General features: G+C 35.3%; 1 protein-coding gene across 1 annotated transcript; it reads left to right on the forward strand.

Moving 5' to 3' along the window:
• Positions 1 to 6,489: 6,489 nt before the first annotated feature.
• LOC131651864 (ATP-dependent DNA helicase Q-like 2) lies at positions 6,490 to 20,715 on the forward strand. The gene is made up of 20 exons (XM_058921589.1): positions 6,490 to 6,716; positions 6,933 to 7,153; positions 7,971 to 8,117; positions 8,232 to 8,447; positions 11,689 to 11,793; positions 11,903 to 12,007; positions 12,161 to 12,283; positions 12,846 to 12,934; positions 13,403 to 13,439; positions 13,535 to 13,568; positions 14,094 to 14,146; positions 14,408 to 14,485; positions 14,940 to 15,005; positions 15,629 to 15,695; positions 15,790 to 15,843; positions 15,977 to 16,084; positions 18,156 to 18,220; positions 19,126 to 19,204; positions 19,336 to 19,550; positions 19,846 to 20,715. The coding sequence occupies exons 1-20, from the start codon at positions 6,653 to 6,655 to the stop codon at positions 20,023 to 20,025; spliced, it is 2,106 nt and encodes a 701-aa protein (XP_058777572.1). The 5' UTR covers positions 6,490 to 6,652; the 3' UTR covers positions 20,026 to 20,715.
• Positions 20,716 to 22,889: the final 2,174 nt, after the last annotated feature.

Raw genomic sequence — 22,889 nt, forward strand, 5'->3', positions numbered from 1 at the left:
CCTCATCTATGTAACCATTTAAGAAGGCACTCTTAACATCCATCTGATATAGAGTGATGTTGTGTTGAGTGGCAAAAGAAATCAATAAGCGAATAGATTCTAACTTGGCCACTGGTGCAAAGGTTTCTGTATAGTCAATACCTTCTTGCTGACTATAACCCTGAGCCACAAGTCTGGCTTTGTTTCTTACCACTTCTCCCTTTTCGCTTAGCTTGTTTTTGAAAACCCACTTTGTACCAATGATGTTAAATCCTTTTAGTCTAGGAACAAGATCCCATACATTATTCCTTGTAAACTGATTTAGTTCCTCTTGCATGACAATTATCCAGTCTGCATCTTCTAGAGCTTGATCAACAGAAGTTGGCTCATCAAAGAGACAATACCTAATTGACATTCTGCATTGTTCTTAATGAATGCTCTTGTTCTGATAGGATCATCCTTCTTTCCAAGAATGACATCTTCTGAGTGAGCAGAGGAGAGTCTAGAAGATCTTCTGACCGTTGGCTCTTTAGAGATTCTGAGATTCTCTAAAGACGCAGCAACTTGATCTTCTGATCTGTTGCTTCTGAGATCTTCATCTTCTGATACTTTGCTTCTTGGTTCTTCAGCTTCTGATATATCAATATCTAAATCTGCGAAATTCTCAAACTGCTTTGGCTTTTCAAGACCAAGCTTATCATCAAATCTGATATTAATTGATTCTTCTGCAACCAATGTTTTAGTATTGTATATTCTGTAGCCTTTAGAGCGTTCAGAATATCCAAGAAGGAAACATTTCTGTGCCTTAGATCAAACTTACCAAGATAATCTTTAGTATTCAGAATGAAACAAACACATCCTAAAGGATGAAAATATGAAATGTTGGGTTTTCTGTTCTTCCACAATTCATAAGGAGTCTTATTTATAATAGGTCTTATAGAGATTCTATTCTGAATATAACATGCAGTATTTATTGCTTCTGCCCAGAAGTGTTTGGCCATATTGGTTTCATTGATCATGGTTCTGGCCATTTCTTGTAGAGTCCTTATTCTTTCGTTCTACAACTCCATTTTGTTGTGGAGTTCTAGGACAAGAGAAATCATGGGCAATACCATTTTCTTTGAAGAACTCCTCAAAGAATCTGTTCTCAAATTTACCACCATGATCGCTTCTGACCTTTATGATTTTACACTCCTTCTCAGATTGAATCTGAGTGCAGAATTCAAAGAACACTAAATGAGACTCGTCCTTGTGTTTTAAGAACTTTACCCATGTCCAGTGGCTATAATCATCTACGATGACTAATCCATATTTCTTCCCTCTGACAGATGCTGTTTTGACTGGGCCAAACAGATCAATGTGCAGAAGTTCTAACGGCCTAGAGGAAGAAACAACATTCTTAGACTTGAATGCAGGTTTGGAGAACTTGCCCTTCTGACATGCTTCGCAAAGAGCATCTGATTTGTATTTCAGATTAGGGAGTCCTCTGACCAGATTTAGTTTTTTAATCTGAGAGGTCTTTCTCAAACTAGCATGTCCTAATCTTCTGTGCCAGACCCATTGCTCTTCGAAAACAAACATAAGGCAAGTCACCTTCTGCTTCTCAAGATCAAAAAGATCAATCTTATAAATGTTGTTCTTTCTTTTGCCTGTAAATAGGATTGAGCCATCCTTCTGACTTACAGCCTTGCAAGACTTTTGATTGAAGATTATGTCATAACCATTGTCACTTAATTGACTTATGGACAATAAGTTATGCGCTAATCCTTCTACAAGAAGTACATTAGATATGAAAGGAGAGTTACCAATACTTATGGTTCTAGAGCCAATTATCTTGCCCTTCTGATCTCCTCCAAACTTGACTTCTCCACCAGACTTAAGCACCAGGTCTTGGAACATAGACCTTCTTCCCGTCATGTGTCGCGAGCACCCAGAGTCCAGGTACCATGACATGTTGTGCTTTGTCTTCTTTGCTGCCAAGGATATCTGCAACAGAAATTATCTTCTCCTTAGGTACCCACAACTTCTTGGGTCCTTTCTTGTTATTTTTCCTCAAGTTCTAATTGAACTTGGGTTTAGCATAATAAACAACAGGAGGTACATCATGATATTCTTTAGGTTTAGCAGCATGATATTTTCTAGGTTGTGTCACATGCTTCTTAGTGTGTGTAGCATGAAAGCTTTTGGCATGTGAAGTGAGCCTAATATCATGTGAGTGGCCATATTTGAACTGATCATACAATGGCTTGTATGTGATTTTCATATCATCTACAGGTTCAAATTTGTGTGGGGTATCACCCTCATAGCCAACGCCAATCCTTTTGTTTCCAGAAACACCATATATCATAGAAGCAGGATGACTTCTGCCAATACTTCTAGATAAAAACTTTTTGAAACTCGAGTCATATTCTTTCAGAATATGATTGAGACTAGGAATGGATTTTTCTGATTCAGAAGGAGATCCAATATCTTTGGATAATTTTAAAACTTTTTCCTTCAGTTCAGAATTTTCCACTTCCAGCTTCTTAGTTTCAGAATCAAATAGCTTTTTCAGCTTTTTGTATTTGATACTAAGATGAGCCTTGAGTTCCAGAAGTTCTGTTAAACTGAAAACTAACTCTTCTCTAGATAGTTTAGAAAATACCTCTTCAGAATCTGATTCTGATGTAGATTCTGATCCATCATCAACTGTGGCCATCAGTGCAATGTTTACCTGCTCGCCTTCAGAGTATGATTCTGAATCTGAATCATCCCATGTTGCCATAAGACCTTTCTTCTTATGAAACTTCTTCTTGGGATTCTCCTTCTGAAGTTTTGGACACTCATTCTTGTAGTGACCAGGCTCATTGCATTCATAGCATGTGACCTTCTTCTTGTCAGATCTTCTGCTTCTAGAAGATTCTCCATGTTCAGGCTTCTTAGAACTTTTGAAGTTCTTGAACTTCCTATGCTTTCTCTTCCAGAGTTGGTTTACCCTTCTGGAGATCATGGACAATTCATCTTCTTCTTCTGATTCTGATTCTTCAGAATCTTCTTCTTCAGCCTGAAAAAGCGTTAGTGCATTTTTTATAATTAGATTTTAATGCAATAGACTTACCTTTCTTCTGAGGTTCATTAGCATCCAGCTCAATTTCATGACTCCTCAGAGCACTGATCAATTCTTCAAGAGAAACCTTATTCAGATTCTTGGCAATTTCGAAAGCAGTCACCATAGGACCCCATCTTCTTGGCAAGCTTCTGATGATCTTCTTGACATGATCAGCCCTTGTGTATCCCTTGTCAAGAACTCTTAATCCAGCAGTTAGCGTTTGAAATCTTGAGAACATCTTCTCAATGTTTTCATCAGCCTCCATCTTGAAGGCTTCATATTTCTGGATCAAGGCAAGAGCTTTAGTCTCCTTGACTTGGGCATTTCCCTCATGAGTCATTTTCAATGATTCATATATGTCATATGCAGTTTCCCTGTTAGATATCTTCTCATATTCAGCATGAGAAATAGCATTCAGCAAAACAGTCCTACACTTGTGATGATTTTTGAATTGCTTCTTTTGATCATCATTCATCTCTTGTCTTGAGAGCTTTACACCACTAGCTTTCACTGGATGTTTGTAACCATCCACCAGAAGATCCCATAAGTCACCATTTAGACCAAGAAAGTAACTTTCAAGTTTATCTCTCCAATATTCAAAGTTTTCACCATCGAATACTGGTGGTCTAGTATAACCATTGTTACCATTTCCATTATGTTGCTCAGCAGAGCCAGATGTAGATGTAGGTGTTGGATCTTCACCAGCCATCTTGACTTAAGCGTTTTTCTCTTCCTGAATCTTTTCTAAATACGGTTAAATGCTTGCACCTTAGAACCGGCGCTCTGATGCCAATTGAAGGATAGAAAAACACTTAGAAAGGGGGAGGGGGTTTGAATAAGTGTAGCTTTAAAAACTCTTAAGATAAAAACAATTTGCACAATGATTTTTATCCTGGTTCGTTGTTAACTAAACTACTCCAGTCCACCCCCTTGGAGTGATTTACCTCACCTGAGGATTTAATCCACTAATCACACAAGATTACAATGGTTTTCCACTTAGATAACCTCTAAGTCTTTTAGAATATTCTGATCACAACCTGATCACTCTAGGAACACAATGCTTAGATACCCTCTAAGACTTTTTAGAGAATCCGATCACAACTTGATCTCCTCTAGTTCTTACAAATGAATGTAAACAAATTCTTATAAGAGTTACAATGCTTCTTAATAAGCTATTATCACAACTGTGATTTTTCTCTTAAGTTTAAGCTTAATCTCACTAAGATATTACAACAGTAATGAAGTGAGGTTGAAGATGAAGTTTGAGAGCTTTTAGAATTTGACAGCATTTCTGTATGTTTGCGCAAAGTGTTGTATTCAGCTTCTCATCAGAACTTCTATTTATAGGCGTTTGAGAAGATGACCGTTGGGAGCATTTAATGCGTTGCATGATCCGTACAACATTGCATTTAATGTTTCACTCTTTTGTCAACTACCTCGAGCCTTGCTTTTCCTGCTATAACTGACGTTGCCTTTAATAGCTTCTAACGTTCCTTTTGTCAATCAGCGTAGCCTGCCGTCTTGTACTTGCTTCTAATCTGATGTTTGTGTAAACAACGTTTGAATATCATCAGAGTCAAACAGCTTGGTGCAGAGCATCTTCTTGTCTTCTGACCCTGAAGTGCTTCTAGCGTGATACCATGAGAACTTCAGTGCTTCTGCTTCTGATCTCAAGTTCTTCTGATGCTTCAATAGACCATGTTCTGATTCTGCTTGACCATCTTCTGATGTATTGCGAGAGCATGTTCTGATGTTGCATACTTGAACCTTCTGAGTCAGTGCTTCTTGCGCTGATTTTGTGCATACTCTTTATGTATTTCCTGAAATGGAAATTGCATAGAATTAGAGTACCACATTATCTCAAGCAAAATTCATATACATTGTTATCATCAAAACTAAGAATATTGATCAGAACAAATCTTGTTCTAACAAAAGACATAATAGGTTTAAGTTTGGGTTGAATGTGAGTTAAGTGAAATTGTGTTGCAAATTACAAACCGCAAACTGAACTGAACTGCACGGTTTTGTTAAAATATGACCCAAACACATCCGAACCAAATGTTTTTTTTTTGCGATTTACGGTTTTCTATTGAGCTGATTTATTTTCACACACCCCTAGACAGTACAAACCTTGCAAGCAACTGCCCAGATAATACAACAACAACACCAACAAGGTGACAAATACTAGGAAGGGGTGAATTTTAAAAACCCTGAGACCCTTTTGCTGAAATTTGAGTCGCTTTAGTCTTAGAACATTTTAAATTGCCCCATATGGTGACGCTTGATGGGAAAAGTCTAAGAACATTTTAAATTGCCCCATATGGTGACGCTTGATGGGAAAAGCGACCATCAATGGTATTTCATGACCTTCAACACGTATATGACAAAAAGTTTGTTTACCCAGTTCGATTAAAATATCTAAATTTAGGGGAGAGAGCAGCTCTCCAATTCACTTTATTCAGAAAGTTGTCACAAGAAATTACAAATGTGTTACAAGAAAATAGTCTTCGCCTTCAAAGTTACCAAGAACAAACCCCTATTTTCACCCAAGTGTTTCTCAACATCTCTAACTCTCAATATAATAATCACTTAAACCCAATTTGTATTTTCCATTCCCCTTAGATACTCCAAAATTTTTCCAAAAACCATTGTTTTTCTAAGTATCCCCTTATAAAATCTTAAACCCTTATTTCTCCCTTTTATTTTAAAACTCTAAAATTGTCACAATGTAATAACAGAAGAGATACATATAAAATCCAACAAACAAAGCTCAAAACAAAATCCATTAGCAAATGGATCCATGAACCGAAAAAGTAAAAAAACACGCCAATAAAAAAAATGTTGATTTATCGAAAAATCTCAAAAATAGAACGAACTAATTTCAACGTAGCCATACGAACCCGCCAGACCTCTGTCGCACGGACCAGCTGCGCTGCCGTTGTACGGATCGCCACAACGCTACGGACCTCCCGAGTCGCCGCCTTCCGTCCACCGACCGTCGCACTCCAACAACCACTGCTTGCGTCACAGCTACCTCCGCCGCCGATCCTGATTTTTAAATCGACACCACCTTTCTAGATTTTCAGGCTGCCGCCAATTTTGGTCGACTACCGCCTCCGCGGTTCAATTGCCACCGCCGCTTGTCGGTGCTTCTAACCCAATTTTTCCCATTTTTTTGACTTTTTAAAATATTTTCTAAAATTTTCTGATTTATGCAATTTTTAAATATGATTTCTTCTCTTCATCAACAAAAATTTCAAGAGATGTAATGAGCACATGGATGCACTAAGCACCCAAATTTATTTATATTCCATTTCATATGATATATTTTACGTTCCATTCCACTTGATTCTATTCTATTCTGCTTTCCGCCCCCATTACTTTTAAAATATCTAAACATAACCTAAGTTCTAATCAAATTTGCCTAGTTAAGATATTAAAAATCATAAACAACCCTAACTCATAATAATTCTATGAATACCAAGCTTATTTTACATAGCTAGATACACCAACGTTCGAAATTCTAATTCATGCATTACCTTTAGGGTTGGTTCCCTTTATACACTCTCCGTCACAACCTTAGAGATGGAGAACTATGAGGTTCTAGAAGAGCTTCACAACGTCGAAGCCGAGATTGAAGATGTTCAAGGTGCTTGCTTCTTCCCTCAATTTCTCAACTCTCGCTAAGCCATTTTCAATTCATAATAACACTCCCAATATTTATGCCACAAACAAACAAATAGGTTAACATTGTTGCTAAAATTTTCTAGATTAAATGCAAACAGAATGGGGTTCATGTTCTCCAAAATTCATGGACAATTTTCATCTTGATATTTTTGAATATGAAATAAAATTGTTTGTGCAGAACAAATTAGGGCCTTAATTGAAAAGCAAGAGAGGTTGTATGAGAGGAAATCTGAGCTGAATTCTATTCTGGAAGCGTGTAAAGAATCTGAAAATGAGGTCAATAATGCAAGTTCGAGTACCGTGGAGAATTGGGATGGGCCGTTTGAATGGGATTCTGAAGCAGCTGATCTTAGATTGAACATTTTTGGCATTTCATCTTACCGTGCAAATCAAAAAGAGGTAAAATCAATACTGTTTTTTCCCCTCACAAATTCAAAGGGATTTTATTCCTTATAGTACATATTCATTGTTTTATTTGTGAGAAAGAAAGCGGGGCATCATAATCCTTGAAGCACATACACATGATTGATAGGTCGACGTCAATAATAATGAAAAAACGGGAGTAATTGAATGTAGACACATGTCTTAGTCTGAGACATGGACTACACTAACACATGTCAGATATGAGATACACATTCAACCTGAAGTGCTAGTGTTACATAGTTATAATGCGGGGAACATTTGTGTTAGGCAGGCCATTTCATGTTAAGAATATCAATATGTTACACGACTTAAACGATTCAATTTGTTGCTTCTCTGTGATTTACTAATATGTTTTTGCTTTTGTTGCGAAGTGCTCGAGCTTCTTAACATTGTGGTTTTTGTTCATGTTCTATAGTGGGTTTCTGAGGGGTGGTTGTTGTTATCAGCTTTGAATTTGCACACAGAAATTTACACGTCAGAATTTTCTCTGTAGGATATTTGTATATGTACAGGGTTACTCACCTGATTAACTTGTCATAATGGTTAGTTTGTGTTAGAAAATTTAAGTACTCTGGTTTATGATGCTGTTAGTTTTTTCTAAACACTATTTGCTTTCAATTTCAAAGGTTAGGCAGTGTATATTTTCTAATTTATAATGCTATCACAAGTGTATCAATTGTTGAACTATTGACATTGAGGGCTTTTTAGTTTGTCTTGTTTTTTTTTCTTCTTTTTATTGAAGAACTATTTTCTTGTGTACAATTTTATTAATGAGTAGTCCCATCGATGACAGATTATTAATGCCATATTGAGTGGAAGAGATGTTCTGGTGATTATGGCTGCAGGTGGTGGCAAGAGCCTCTGCTACCAGCTTCCTGCTGTTCTTCGTAATGGAGTTGCTCTAGTTGTCAGTCCTTTGCTTTCGCTAATTCAAGATCAGGTGCATTTCATTTTGTTTGAATGCAGTCCATTTTTTTTTGGTTCATGAGCATTTTCATGAATTTAAATGGTTATTTTCTGTTTCTTTTTTGACTGAATGGTGAGATTGCTTTAGGTAATGGGTTTGACTGCTTTGGGCATCCCGGCATATATGTTAACTTCAACAACAAGTAAGGAAAATGAGAAGTTCATATACAAGGCTTTGGAGAAGGGTGAGGGGGAACTCAAAATTCTGTATGTTACTCCAGAAAAGATATCAAAAAGCAAGAGGTTTATGTCAAAACTTGAAAAGTGCCATCATGCTGGTCGTCTTTCTCTAATTTCAATTGATGTGAGTTCACAATGACAGACTCTTTAGAGTTGTTTCAAATTATGTTTGCTGATTTTACAATTTTTATGCACGTCATTGGTTGTTGATTTTATGAATTAATACAAGTGTACCTGGAAAATTGTTGTATTTTGCTTCATTTGCTGATTTACTTTTAAGCTTTTTTAAACTAATGCAAAAATACACGGACTCATCATAGGTTGTACAACACTAAAGATAAATTTAAGAAAAAATGTTTCTATTTTGATTTTCTGTTTTTACTAATAATTATGAAAATGCCATCTTATTTTCATTTTTTTTCTTCCTATTTTCAATTATTTTTTTAAGGAAGAGGTGAAAACAACATTTGTAACTGAAAATTATTAACAGATATAAACAACCATCAGGGGCAACATACCCCTTGTGAGAAGTAGTCAAGTAGAGTACCCTGTGAAGAGACACTCCTAAGACTGAATTAGAATTTATGAACTTGTAAGGCCTCTAGAGGCGAAGCATGCACAACCAAAGGTTTTGAGAAAATTTAAGTTAGTTTTTGATTAAAACTTAGATGAAATGGATGGAAAAAATTAAGAACAGATGTAGGAAAATGATTTATTAGATTAAATATCGGTTAGGAGGGCATGGTCCTAAAAAATGTAGTTTATAGACAAAGAACTATTTATAGTAAGGGCTATTGCAAAATATTATATTTCACTTTGTATTTATGATGGAAAACACTTCAAGTTAATAAGGTTAGTTTAGCAAAAGTGTCTTGTCTTATGACAATTTCATTGCAATTCTTAATTTGTGTGTAAAAACTTTAAACAACACTCATTTTGAAATGGATAGAGTGTTAAACTAGCTTAACGACTATATAATATTCGTCGACTTATGTATAGGAATGAAATGATTTTATATTCATTAAAATTGATTTTATATATTAAACATTCAATTTTGTTCTTATGTCAATGTGCTTTTTGTGTTGAATGAATGAAATGCCTATGTGTTCGCTATAACCGTATTAGGGAGACTAAAAAAATAGTTGGAAGTTTTTTTATGTTTTGGTAATAATAATTACCTATCTTTATTATAAATTTTAAAACTTTTAATAAATATTATAGATAATTCTAAGAAGCTTTAAAATTATTATTTTTTTTCCTAATGGTGAGGGCATAAGTCCAAAAAAAAAACAACTACACAAAAATTACACATGGATTACAAATCCCATGAACATCAGTTTGCAGCAAAAATGATAATGTATCAAGTTGTGGAGGGATCATGAGGGATTACAAAGGGGAGTGGAAGGGAGGTTTCTCCAAGTATGTGGGAAGGAGTAGTGCTCTTTTGGCTGAATTTTGGGGAGTGTTAGAAGGTTTGAAACTTACTTAAAGATTAGGTTATTTCAACGTGGAGATCAATATTGATTCGGTTCAAGTTGTCAAAGCTATGGAGGAAGGAAAGGTGGGGTCTGTGGATTGTGTAGCCATTCTTAGTCAGATTCTGGAGATAATTTTTCTTATGAAGGTTGTCGTCATAACACATGTTCATAGGAATCCAAATGCATGTGCGGATGAATTGGCAAAGAGAGGATGTGTGGACAAGAAGTAAATCTTCTATGAGCACGCTCCAAGCTTTTTGAAGCACTTGCTGCAAACTGATGTTCATGGGATTTGTAATCCCTGTGTAATTTTTGTGTAGTTGTTGTTTTGCTTTTGGGCTTATGCCCTCACCAATAATTTTTTTCTTAAAACTTCTTAGAATTATGATTATCTATAATATTTATTAAAAATTTTAAAATTTATAATAAAGATAGCTGATTATTATTACCAAAACATAAAAAAACTTCCAACTATTTTTTTAGTCTCCCTAATACGGTTATAGCGAACACATAGGCATTTCATTTGTTCAACACAAAAGTCACATTGACAAGATAGTAAAATGGAACTGAAAAATAGGATTATTCTATTAACACAAGAACAAAATTGAATGTTTAATATATAAAATGTTTAATATATAAAATCAATTTCAATGAATATAAAACTATTTCATTCCTACATAAGTCGACGAATGTTAATAAGATCAAAGAAAACAAAATTTCTTAATTTAACACTCCATCCGCTTCAAAATGAGTGTTGTTTAAAGTTTCTACACACAAATTAAGAAATGCAATAAAATTGTCAACACTCGTTCAAACACTTCCTTTCCAACACTTTTTCTTTTATTGCACAAAGTTCATGTGAGTCCCACCACTTTATGTGGTGGAACCCATTTCCAAAGTGGCGGGATCAACATGAATTTCACCTAAAAAGAGAGTGTGTTGGATAGAGAGTGTTAGAGCGAGTGATGCTAACACTTCTCTTGTATTAATTAGTAAAATTAAGAAATGAAAATGGTAAAATGTTTCCTCAAACCAAACATAGCCAAAAGTATCTCAACGGATTCAATCCTGCCGCAGTCTCATGTGTTTGTCATGTTCTTGAAATGCATTGATAATACTTTCCAATGGTGGAAGTTGTTGATGCACATGAAAATCGTCTGCCAAAAATAATAGCATAAAATTTTAGCTTGGTTTAAAGAGATATTCAGCAACAGTCATTTCTTGTGTTTGCCAAGTGGTTTGGTAGAAGGATTTGCCTCAGTAAAAGACTTGTATTCATATCCTAGCACACACTTTAACTTTGTTACTTTTAGTCATCTATAATTGGACAAACTTAGATGACATTCAAATCAGATGTTGTACGTTAAGAGAAAAAAAACAATTGTGTCTCTACCTAGTAACTAAGTTTTTGGGTTGATTTGGTTCTTGACATTATATTAGCCTGTCTACAGGCAAGCAATAATGAGTTAGATCTTTGCTGCAACCATTCTTCATTATAGAGTTTTATTTAGAATTTAAAAGGCCTCGTGCAATGAATTGCCATGCTTCAAGATCAAAGAGATTTTGCACTAGGGTTTGTGTGAGGATTAAAAGCTATTCATGTGCCTCGTTCTAATTGCTTAAGCTTTTGGGTTGATTTGGCTCTTGACTGCTCCTACACTTGATTACTTAATTATTTGTTGATTTATTGCTTATGGCTTCTAGTATGTTGTATGTTCTTAGTATTATACATTTTTATTAAACCATATGAAATCCGATGCTCTGTTTATTCTACATGTTAAGTCTCTGCTACGACTATCCTGCAGAGGTCTTGGTGTTTCATAGCAATACACTGTTTGTTGCATGATAGTACTAGTTCTGATTTTGTTTTGCTGCTTTGCACTGCAGGAGGCACATTGCTGTAGTCAGTGGGGTCATGACTTTCGACCTGATTACAAGAATCTTGGTATTCTCAAGACACAGTTCCCTAATGTTCCTATGGTTGCTTTGACTGTAGGTTTTTATCTTCACGTTTCTGCTAAGTATTGCAAATAAAGTTATTAGATTTGCATTTGCTCTCCATACTTGATTTTGATTTCTAACATTAGATTAATTTTGTCAGGCAACTGCTACTCAGAGGGTCCAAAATGATCTGGTAGAGATGTTGCACATTCGTAGATGTGTCAAATTTGTCAGCACGGTCAATAGGCCAAATTTGTTTTATATGGTATATTTGTAATTAGTATCAGCACAGTCAACAGTTTTTTTTTTTATACAGATGCCCTCCTTCCCCAGCCAAAAAAACTTATACCTCTGGCTTTAATATCAAGTAAAATTAGTTTATTATCTTTGATCATATTGTTTCATATTTACACTGCAGGTAAAGGAAAAGTCATCCGTCAGTAAGGTGGTTGTTGACGAAATTGCCGAATTCATTCAAGAATCTTATCCGAATCGTGAATCAGGGATTGTTTATTGCTTCTCTAGGAAGGAATGTGAACTGGTACGCATGATTATGGTTTTCCTCCAACACTTAGCAATACATATTTTGAATGTCAAATATTGCCCTCAAGAAAGCAAGCGTAATGCTCACATTTCAAGAGTGTCTTTTCGCCCTTGAATTTCTTAGGGATGTGATTATGTTTTATGCTTCTCTTTGGTTTTATGCACATGGCAGTTTCAAGGGAGTTGCCATCCCTGTATGCAGATATTTGGTAGCTTTGCACTTGCTGGTTGTATTTTCTTATTGTTCTCAGTTTTGTTTTTCCTCTTGTATTTTCCAGGAAACCTTATCCTTTGCCGCGTTGCACATTTTTTCTTTCCTCTAATCTTTTTTTCTTCATACAAAAAATTGCCTGACCTAGGCCTCTAAATACACTATATGAGCTAATTGATATATTTTTGAAAACTTTTATGATTTATATTACCTGAAATCCTGTCTGTTGTTAGTTGAAATCACCACATCAAGAATAGGGTGCTATGTATATCCACCCACCTCTATGCTAGGAGGCGACGGTGGAGTAGATACAGGATACTCATCCTCTCTATTGCCAACATTATTTTAGGTTGCAAAGGAGCTAAGGGAGAGAGGAATTTCTGCTGGTCATTATCATGCAGATATGGATGTAAATGATCGTGAAAAAGTACATATACGGTAAAATAATTGTCAGAATATTATCACTTTTATATGTTAATGCTTTATTTATATACGTTGGTTGAGTTCTTGCTTAGTTGTGCTGACTATGGCACTGAATACTGAAGTTATGCTAGCTGGTGTTTTAGGAACTAAGCGAGTAGAATTGCATTTGATTTTAGTATTGAATGTGAGCTCTATCTTTACCAATTAATCCCTGAACCGTATTTTTCAAAGACCTTGACTAATTTAAGTATAGATTCCAATTGGCAGTCTTGGGCCCTGCTTAATGGTATTAAAGTAGATCAGCTGTCCGATATAGCTTTTCTATCTTAAATCTTGTCATAATGTGATGTCCAAAGAAATTTGAGATACATCTGGTTTTTTGTGCATCATTCATGTTTATAAAGATATAGTCGATTGTAAATGATATGATGATGGCATTATTTATTAAATGAGTTTATGGAGATTTGACATTTGATTATGCAGATGGAGCAGTAACAAGCTGCAGGTCATAGTTGGTACGGTGTGTATCATTGCAGTTGTCATCTTGTATGGCATTCATTCGTTACTTATGGCTTGTTAAAGCATTTAACTTTAATATAATAATTTACATTTCAGGTAGCTTTTGGCATGGGAATCAACAAACCAGATGGTTAGTATTGCAATTTGACAATGCCTTCTTGAAATTCCCCCAACATTATCTTGTGTTATCACACTATTGGTAATAGCTTTTCATCGGTAACTAGGATGGGCAAAGATTGAAAGGATCATACTTAACATTATTTTCCATGTGTTCAGTGCTGACATGGCTACAGTGTTGTAGAGTACGCCATGTATTGTTCACAAGGACTTTTTTTATTTATTTTTTCTTTCTGTGAAAATCAATGTTCTTTTTGGCCCTTTTGGAGATCAGTATGGTGACTTTCTATTTCGACGTGATGTCTCTTGCAATCTGAATTTTATTGGAATTTCTGAGATCTTTTTTGATATTCGCTTACATGGTTATATTGTTTCAAGTAGATGCTCGCATGGGTAGATTATGCACCTTATTTTATTAAATATAGAAGCTTGACTGTGGATTTTTTGCAAGTGAGAAGTCCTTAGGTGGACATGCATATTGTATTTGCTGCACCTCCACTGCAGCTGACAGTATCTAATGCTAAATATTTTCATGTAGTCAGGTTTGTCATCCATCACAGCTTGAGTAAATCAATGGAAACGTACTACCAGGTTTTGCTCCAATTCTGAAAATATTTTCTTTTGTTACATATCCTTTATGTTATTATAGGAGCCAATTATTCTAGAAACTTAAGCAGTTGGGTGAAGGCCTTGGACTTTTTTTTAATCTAGCACCATCTCATTTGAAAATCTTTTGGGGTTGATGTGCGATTAAAAAGCCAATGTTTGTCACGCCTCGTGCTAAAAATCAATTTATTGAAGAGAGATGGTGGTTGGCTTTTAGTTAACATCATTAAATAATTTTTTCAACAGGAAAGTGGTCGAGCTGGTCGAGACGGACTTCCTTCTGAATGCCTATTATACTTCAGACCTGGTGATGTTCCCCGTCAGGTAAAACTTTGAAAAACTCTTGACTTTAAGATTGTGTGTATTTCTATGCTATAATTTTCTGCAAAAATTGTAGCTTGTGGGGTATAGGACCTATGTATCTTGAACTCCAATTTTTATAAAGGTCTATTTTGGGCACCGGCTATTCAAGAACATAGGATGGGATAAAGGTAGTGTTTGGTAAACAGGTAGTGTGTATTTCTATGTTCTGTTTTCTGTTTGGAGCATTTTAAAAACAGAATAAAACAAGACAAAATATGAAAAAAATTGTTCTGCTAAAAAAGAGTGGAACCAAAGAGACCAATACAGAATAGGATGTCCTCCATCTGTTCTTGTGCCAAATGCTGCAAGAAATTATCTAGGACCTAAAAGTGTAAATAAATAATATTACATTGTTGCTTGTTGCAAGATGATTGATGGATTATGTGACAAGTTTTATTAATAACACTTTTCTCAGAGCTCAATGGTCTTCTATGAAAATTCAGGACTGCAGAACCTCTATGACATAGTACGGTTTTGTCAGGTAATTTCTTTTACGATTTTTAATATGCACCACTAGTTGATGTCAGACGTCATTCATCTATTCCTTTCATTTTCGAAGTTTTTAAAGCTTCTTTCTTATTTCCCATCTATTTATTTGAGGGATCTTGAAAGTTCAGCTTATTGATGGCCTTTCTATGAAGTTATAAATAATTAAATATACATGAAACAGATAATTATTGATGCCCTGATTATAGAACATTGTTATGCTCATTGGTCATAAGTCTGGATACCGAGTTTTTTTTTAAAAAAATAATTGATTTATTATGAAGTATGATTGTTTGTAAGAATAGATATGAACTAAAATATTTAGAAATGATGCATAATAGATAAGGTTATTATATTACCAAATTTTTTAGGGCTCTTATCTTTGAAGGATCCTTCTCTGATTCTTATGGATTTTGGCTTATATTTAGGGAGTTATTTGTCCCTTTGTTTAGTTAGGATTCATTAGGAATCAATTATTAGCATAAATAGGTCTACCTAATTAATATTTTACATCACACCATAATATATAAGAATTAGTATTTTTCCCCCTCTTTTCATCCTTCTCTCCTAAAACCCTGTAATTTCAACTAATTATGGTTATTCTATTCTTTAATCCAGTCCAAAAGACAATGCCGGCGAAGTGCCTTTTTCCGGCATTTTGCTGAGCCACTACAAGAATGCAATGGTACATTTTAATACTGTAATTTACTGCTCTTTTTACCTGTGTCCCATTGAAGGCTTATGTCATACATTCGCATTTTTTAACCTTGATGTTACAGGGATGTGCGACATTTGTGCATTCTCAAGTGAGGTGAAGGAAGTGGATGTCTCTCGTATGTTGCTTTGATTTTTATCTTCTCTTCTCCCCCTCCCATATACTTATAATTGCACTGCTTTCTCTGTTTTTCATAGTCTCTTCATCCCATTATTCACACAAACCTTACGTGGGGATACTCTTTTTTGCAGGGCATGCAAAATTGATGGTTTCTTTGTTGCAAGATATTCAGGCAAGTGATCAGAGGTCAACAATGTTGCAATTAGTTGAAAAAATGAAAACAAAACAGAAGGAAATAGGTTGGTCTGTCCTCTTATCTGTTTTTAATTTTGCTAGATATATTCTTTTCTGCCAAGTATCAAGATTCTTGGGACTAATCGTCCTCCACTCTGGTTTCTTCTTGCCAACTAACACGCTTTATGTTAGGGTAAAAGGGTTGTTAAAGAGTCCTACATTGAAAAGACAATATATGTTTTTTATAAGTGGGGGGCAATCCTCACCTTCCGAACTGCTTTTGTAACGTTGAGTTAGGCCCAACCACAATTCTAAGATGGTATCATAGTATCTTAAAGATCCGTTGGGCCCAATAACAATTTTAAGGGTAAAATGAATGAGTGTCATAGTAGATAGGATTAGTTAAAGTTGTTCTTTAGAGGTGATACTAATTAGGTAAGTTAGAAAAATAAGGATCGATAGATTCATTATGTCAACTAGATAGCTAGCGAGTGAAAAGAAACATCCTTTATGAAGAGGAAATCCTTGGAGGAAAGACCTCTCTCCTATTCTCAATCATTTGTTAAATAAAACCATGATTCTAAAATTTTTCCCTTCCTAACCAGTCTGACTTGTTAGATCTCTTATGACGAAGGAACGGATGAATCTTGGATGTTTTTGGAATAGAAGACCAAGTGTGACGGCTTAAAACCTTGTTTGTGGAGTTTAGAATCATTAGCTTAAGGTGTTGCATTGGCTCATGAAGATGTAGGACGTTGATTGTGATTAACATTAGAGGTGCACCCTTCGAGAAGAATATCGAAGGAGATGGAGAAACCAAGTATACCATGGGTCAAAGAGGTGGAGAGACAACTATAAGATTGTGATAGGGACTTGGGTATTGTAGGGTGCCAAGTCCCACATTGAGTAGTATAGGATGCTTGATGTAGTACTTAACTGATTTGGTTCTTCCCCCCTTGGTAGTTAGCTTTTAAGGGAGGGTTTCCCAAGTGCTTATATACTTATCAAATGGTATCAAAGCCTGGTTGTCCGTGGCACAAAAAGGGCTACATGTGGAGGGGCTGACCGTATAGGCCAAGTAAAACATATCGTAGAGTACAGTTGTCGGCTCTCGGGAGCGGCTGACCGTATAGGCCAAGTAAAACATCGTAGAGTACAGTTGTCGGCTCTCGGGAGCGTTGTCATGGTAGGGACTTGAGTGTTATGAGGTGCCCAAGTTCCATATCAAGCAGTATCAAGTGCCTGGTGGAGTTCTTAAGTAGATTTCACTGAGCAATGAGTATGGGCATTTTCATGGAGAAGAAACAAATTTAGTTGAAGCAAAAACATAGAGGACATGGGGAGGACACGGAATTCAAGAAAACCAGAAAAGTAAACAAGGTTGAATGAGATTCATAATAAGGGAGTGAGAAAGTAAACTTGCCAGTTGATGAAGTCAGGTCCATGGGGAAGTGAACCGGTGAAGGAAGACGTAATTAAGGATTTGGAGGTCATCTTCTGGGTAACCAAGAAGTAGAAATGGGTAGTCGAGTTGTTGGTGTATTAGTTTTGTTAGAATGGATATAACTCATACAAATAGGGGAAATAAGGGTAGAATGATTATGTTGATATTTATGTAAAGAATATATTCTGTTTATAGGAATATTAAGTAATTAAGATAGACATGATATCATATTTATCAGGTAACTACTAATTAATACTGAGAATGTATATTGATTCTCTCGATGCCTATATAACAGTCTCTATGGTGTCGTTCAAACATTGTTTCACCCTCTCATCCCTCCATTTTCTCCCGTTCAACAGATTCATTTTGTGAATTGATATGTTTGGAAGAAGAAATCCTCTGTAAAGCAAAAAACCCTTTGAGAGGGAGAGGCATCTCTCCTTATTTGAATCATTCTATTCATAAAGTCTCTTTCTTTTGATTCTTTCTATCAATTTCCAGTTTTTATCTAAGTTCCTATCAGTGCTTAACCTAAAAGTTGGAGATGTAACACTGTAACCTATCAGTTAAACCCTCTTCCTTTCATTCTTACAAGTCATAACCCTTGAAAATTGCATCATCTGTCTTGTGAAGGTAATTTATTAATTATTACAAGTTTGATTGTCAACTTTTTTGTACATTGAATTTTGCAGGATCTGACCTAAAACGAGAGGAAATGGAGCAGCTCATCTTACACCTTTTACTGGAGCGTGTTCTGGTAATATAGTTGTCTTAATATTGAAAGTTGGAAAACTTTCTTGTTCTATAAAATAAGTCCCCATTTGCCAGACAAGGCAAGACAACATTGGTTACATTTTCAAGATAAAATTAAAGAGCATGCTCTACACTCATATATAAAGAGTGAAGAATATAATAGAGTTTCATATTAACCCTTTCAACAACTTTTGAGGCTAAATTCTTTGATCATTATTGATTTCCATTAGCTAGTTTATTGGTCTTTTATGGCACAGTAAAACAAGCTGTGGATCAGACAAAAAAGTTAAAAGTCCTTGGGGTAGTAAAATTAATATTTCTTACCAATCAAAAGCAATTCGACTTACACTGCAAGATTTAAAATCACCTATCTTAGCCCGTTGTTCTATTGTGAAATTTCACTTATCAGCAGAATTATATGCAAATGCATTGAACTGCTAGAAATCAATCTTAGATTCATTTAGTCTTTTGCTGACAATCTTGATTCATTTGAAGCACAAATGTAGCTAAAATCCCAATTAGTTCAGAAGTTCCCATATGAAACTAGTGAACAATGATTTTCTTTATTCCATTTGCATTTCTTCACACACAGAACCAGTGTTGCCATTATGATTGTGCTAAAATTAGGGTTCATAGCTTCATATTTTTGCCTGGGTTCCACTTTAATTTATTTACAAAACAATGCTTCCTTGCCCACCACAACAAAAAGTTAAGATTGTGTCACAACTGAATGCCAATCCTTGTAAGACATAGGGTAATAATACAGTCAAAAAGTTGTTTTACTTTGGATTGCATTGGCAATCAGTTATATTTTAACATCTCCAAGTTTTTTGGGTTTACTAGTTAGTACAAAAATGTAATATTTCCATTTTCTAGTGGGTGATTTAGATTTAACCTTTCTTGGTGTAGAAAGAAGAATTTCAGCATACAGCTTATTCTACAAATGCTTACATTACTTTAGGGCCATTGGCGAAGCAAGTTTTGCAAGGTACACGTTTCTCATTGTAGATGTCAGTCCATAAAGCTAATTTATTAGAGCAAAAGCTATTCAGTTTGCATATTGTCATGGGTATGTTGATTACCAACTGGTTGTGCTTGTTTGAATATTATTGTGTGCAGGGAAGAAGACTGTGAAGCTCGAGGTTTCTACAGAACAGAAAACTAAAGCTTCTGAAAGATTGAAACGCAGCCTCGGGTCATCTGGCTTGGAGCTAAAGCTTGATGAGCTGAGAAAAGAACTTTCTTCCATTCATGGAGGAATACTTCCACACTCTGTCTTGTCTACTCAACAAATCAGCTTACTATGTTCTCAAAAACCAAACTCACTAGAACAGGCAAGTTTTATTCACGAACTTTTAGTTTTGTGATGGTGGTTTTTATTCTGATCTATGTCTAAACAAAACAAAAAAACTTGAGGGACTTTCAGCAGTAACCTTAACGCGTGTATTACCGGTCAATCCGCCGCATAAACACTACACAGACACAATATAACACGATACTAGGAATACAAGAGTTTTTAAATTTAAACAAGAGTACTACTATACAAGACAACTGTTGGAGTTGTTGAGTGCTGACACTTCTATTACCGAGAATCAGAATTCTGAGTTTTGTATGTTTGTGCTTGTGCAGTTGGAGAAAGTAATTGGAAAGTTGAAGACGGAAAAGTATGGAAATAATATTCTTGAGCAAATTGTAAACTATTCTGATTTCAAGCCGACTGATGAACAAGTAAGTGATGGTAGAGCTGCAAAAAGGTCAAAGACCAAGAAGAACGTTGTTCTTATTGAAACTAGTGAAGATGAAGCATGACAAAGGATGCTGTTATGTTTAGTCCTAAAATTCTATTTTATGCTTTCATTGTATAATGTTCCATTTGACTAAAGTGAAGTGTATTCCTTATATATCGGCTTCTGCGTCATCCATCAGAGGAAAATGAATCTGGATGACAAACTAACGCACTGGACTATTATCATTTAAGTCTTTGAAAGTGAAAATTGAGTTTTCTTTATGCTACGGATGGATATTTGGTTTGAGTATATTTTTGTTAAAATTAGGTAAAATTTGCTATATGTTCGTGAAGATTTTGTTAAGATTTGAAAAAATTAGGTAAAATGTAAGTCTGTGGGCATTGATTTTTATATAGAATTGATAAGCATTTGAAAATATGAAGATTTTGGATATGCAAATACTATGATTAGTGTTTTGTGCTGATGTAACTAGAGTTGATAAAAAAAAGAATGGATTGCAGTTGGTTTGGAGCTATAGATGCAATGTGAAGAGAGTTGACATGTAAGGTTAGTATTTCAACCATCAAGTCGGTAAGAGTGGAAAATAAAATTTGAATGAGAAAGGAGTTGATTACCTGAGGCTTGTGATACAATTAGTCGTCAGATCGATTTGAGGAATTAACATGTCACCCTCTAAATTAAACATGGCACCTCCTAAAATTTAAATATTCCAAGTTTACCTTTGATGAGATACAAATAATTTTCGGACGAAATTTTTGATACATTTCTACAAAAAGTACAGAAAATTTTGAAATTTCTGGTACAAAATACAAGAAATTTCTGGTATCACCCAAGGAGTTTTTCTAAATTTCCGGTAGAATTTCATATTTTTGAATTTTAGGAGTGTTAGACAAGGGTATAATAGTAAAAGCATATCAAATGGGGGTGCAATGTATAATTTAGGGGGTGACATGTTAATTCCTCGATCAATTTGGACGGTTGTAAGAACAAACACGTGAGGGGTTACTTACTCCTATAAGAAAATTATGGGTGTTCAAAATCAAACTGACCCAATAGAAAACTGTAAAACTGAACCAAACTAAATCGAAACTGTAAAAAATCGCATTTGGTTCGGATGTGTTTGAACCATTTTTTAATAGAACCGTGTAGTTTAATTCGGTTTGCAGTTTATTTTTTTGCAAACCAAATCAAACCAAATCGTATTATGTTACAACATCTTACTGACCAATATATATTTCTTTTATTTTTTAGAGAAATCAACAAGTATTGTGTGTATATTTTATCATATTCTTTGTATGATATTTATTTTAAATTACAAATAAAAAAATAAAATATTATTCATTTATAAATACTATGTTGACAAAATATATTTGATTGTATTCTTTGTATGATATTTATTTAAGAATGCAATTTCATGAATATCATTCTTTAGACTTAAGATAAATTTTTAAGGAACAATTTTATCTATCAAATTTTAAACTTTTTTTGACAATTATAAACTTTTATTTTATGGTAATGTATGAATGATAAAACACAAAAGTATATTTTCCTTTATATGTGTATATATGCCTCAATAATTTTTTTTGTAAAAAATCAAACCAACCCAAACCGCATTAGTTTGGTTTGGTTTGGTTTTAAAAAGCTAACCAAACCAAACCGCACATATTTTCTCTTGCGGTTCAGATGATTTTTAGCATCAAAATCGCCTAAACCGCACCGTGAATACCCCTAAAGAAAAGAGTCCACATGTTTCGCGCCAAACGCAACTTCAAGTCGTCAATGGGCCTTTGCTTCTTTGGGCCTCTTGGGCGACCTAAAACATTTTCCCCAAGCCTTTGTTTCTACTTTGCAGAAAAATGGTTTGTGATACGTATCTTCACTCGACCACATAATTTGTGGACGTGGAGGCCCTTTGACGAGATGTCACCATTCATGGGATTAAGTACATTTAATGCCTTTCTTGTAAGGGATAATGTTTCGTTGGGAGTGACTGACACGTCCCCTATGTTAGTCAGTGATGACGTTTCCCCTTCCTTAGAGTACTCAAGTGCCTTTTGAACTGTTATTCGAGGAAATCTCAGCCGTTGGTAGTGCGAATGATCGTACAATCCTCAATGCTCGAGTAGGGTATAAAGGACTTTTGAAACGTCATTTAATTTTTCTGGGATAATGAGTGTTTGATTTTGTTTGCTTGCTTATTGTACATGCATTCTTTCACAACATAGTTTAATTATGGTGATTGTGTGATCAAGATGGCCACTTAAGATATATTTACGGTCATTCCTCTTAGTGAGGAGGCACATGCGAAGATATGCCCCGTAGAGCCTTGTCATTCGCCCGCGTGCACAAACGTCTTTCGCAAATATTAGACTCAAAACCTCTAATTAACAGGGGGCATGGATGTATCGCTACAGCGAGGGAGACTTGTCCCAAAAGGAGCTATACTCAAAGAACCAGTTGATGACCTTCTGTCAGGAACTTGGTTATGTTGGTGGGGTCGTCCCATTGGATGTGGCGTCCAAAAATTAGTTGAAAAGGTGCATTTAGACTCGTTGGGCGGTGGATGCCAAATCAAAGGAGGAAAGGAAGAAAATATTTGGTAAGTGGCCTTGGGACATTGTTTCTTTATTTCATTTAATTTTCTTGAATCGCTTCTAATGTCTCTTATCATGATTGTGTAGATGCGATGAAAAGCAAAAATGTTATGCGGTAATTGAGAAAGAAGATTCAGGTTGCTTCTGCTTGGTCAGAATTTTGACACCTTTCGTCGGAGGAGCTTTTACCTCGGGTACGCTCGTTCGGATGCCTTCTGGTCCGATTACCAGGTAGTTCACTCAGATTGCCCCTCCTACTGCTCAAAATGAGATTCAGATTTCTTCTGACCGGGTCGGGTAGATAAAGTCTTTGATAATAATATGTCATAAT

Source organism: Vicia villosa, linkage group LG2, assembly GCF_029867415.1.
Source record: "Vicia villosa cultivar HV-30 ecotype Madison, WI linkage group LG2, Vvil1.0, whole genome shotgun sequence".
Classification (NCBI taxonomy): Eukaryota; Viridiplantae; Streptophyta; class Magnoliopsida; order Fabales; family Fabaceae; genus Vicia; species Vicia villosa.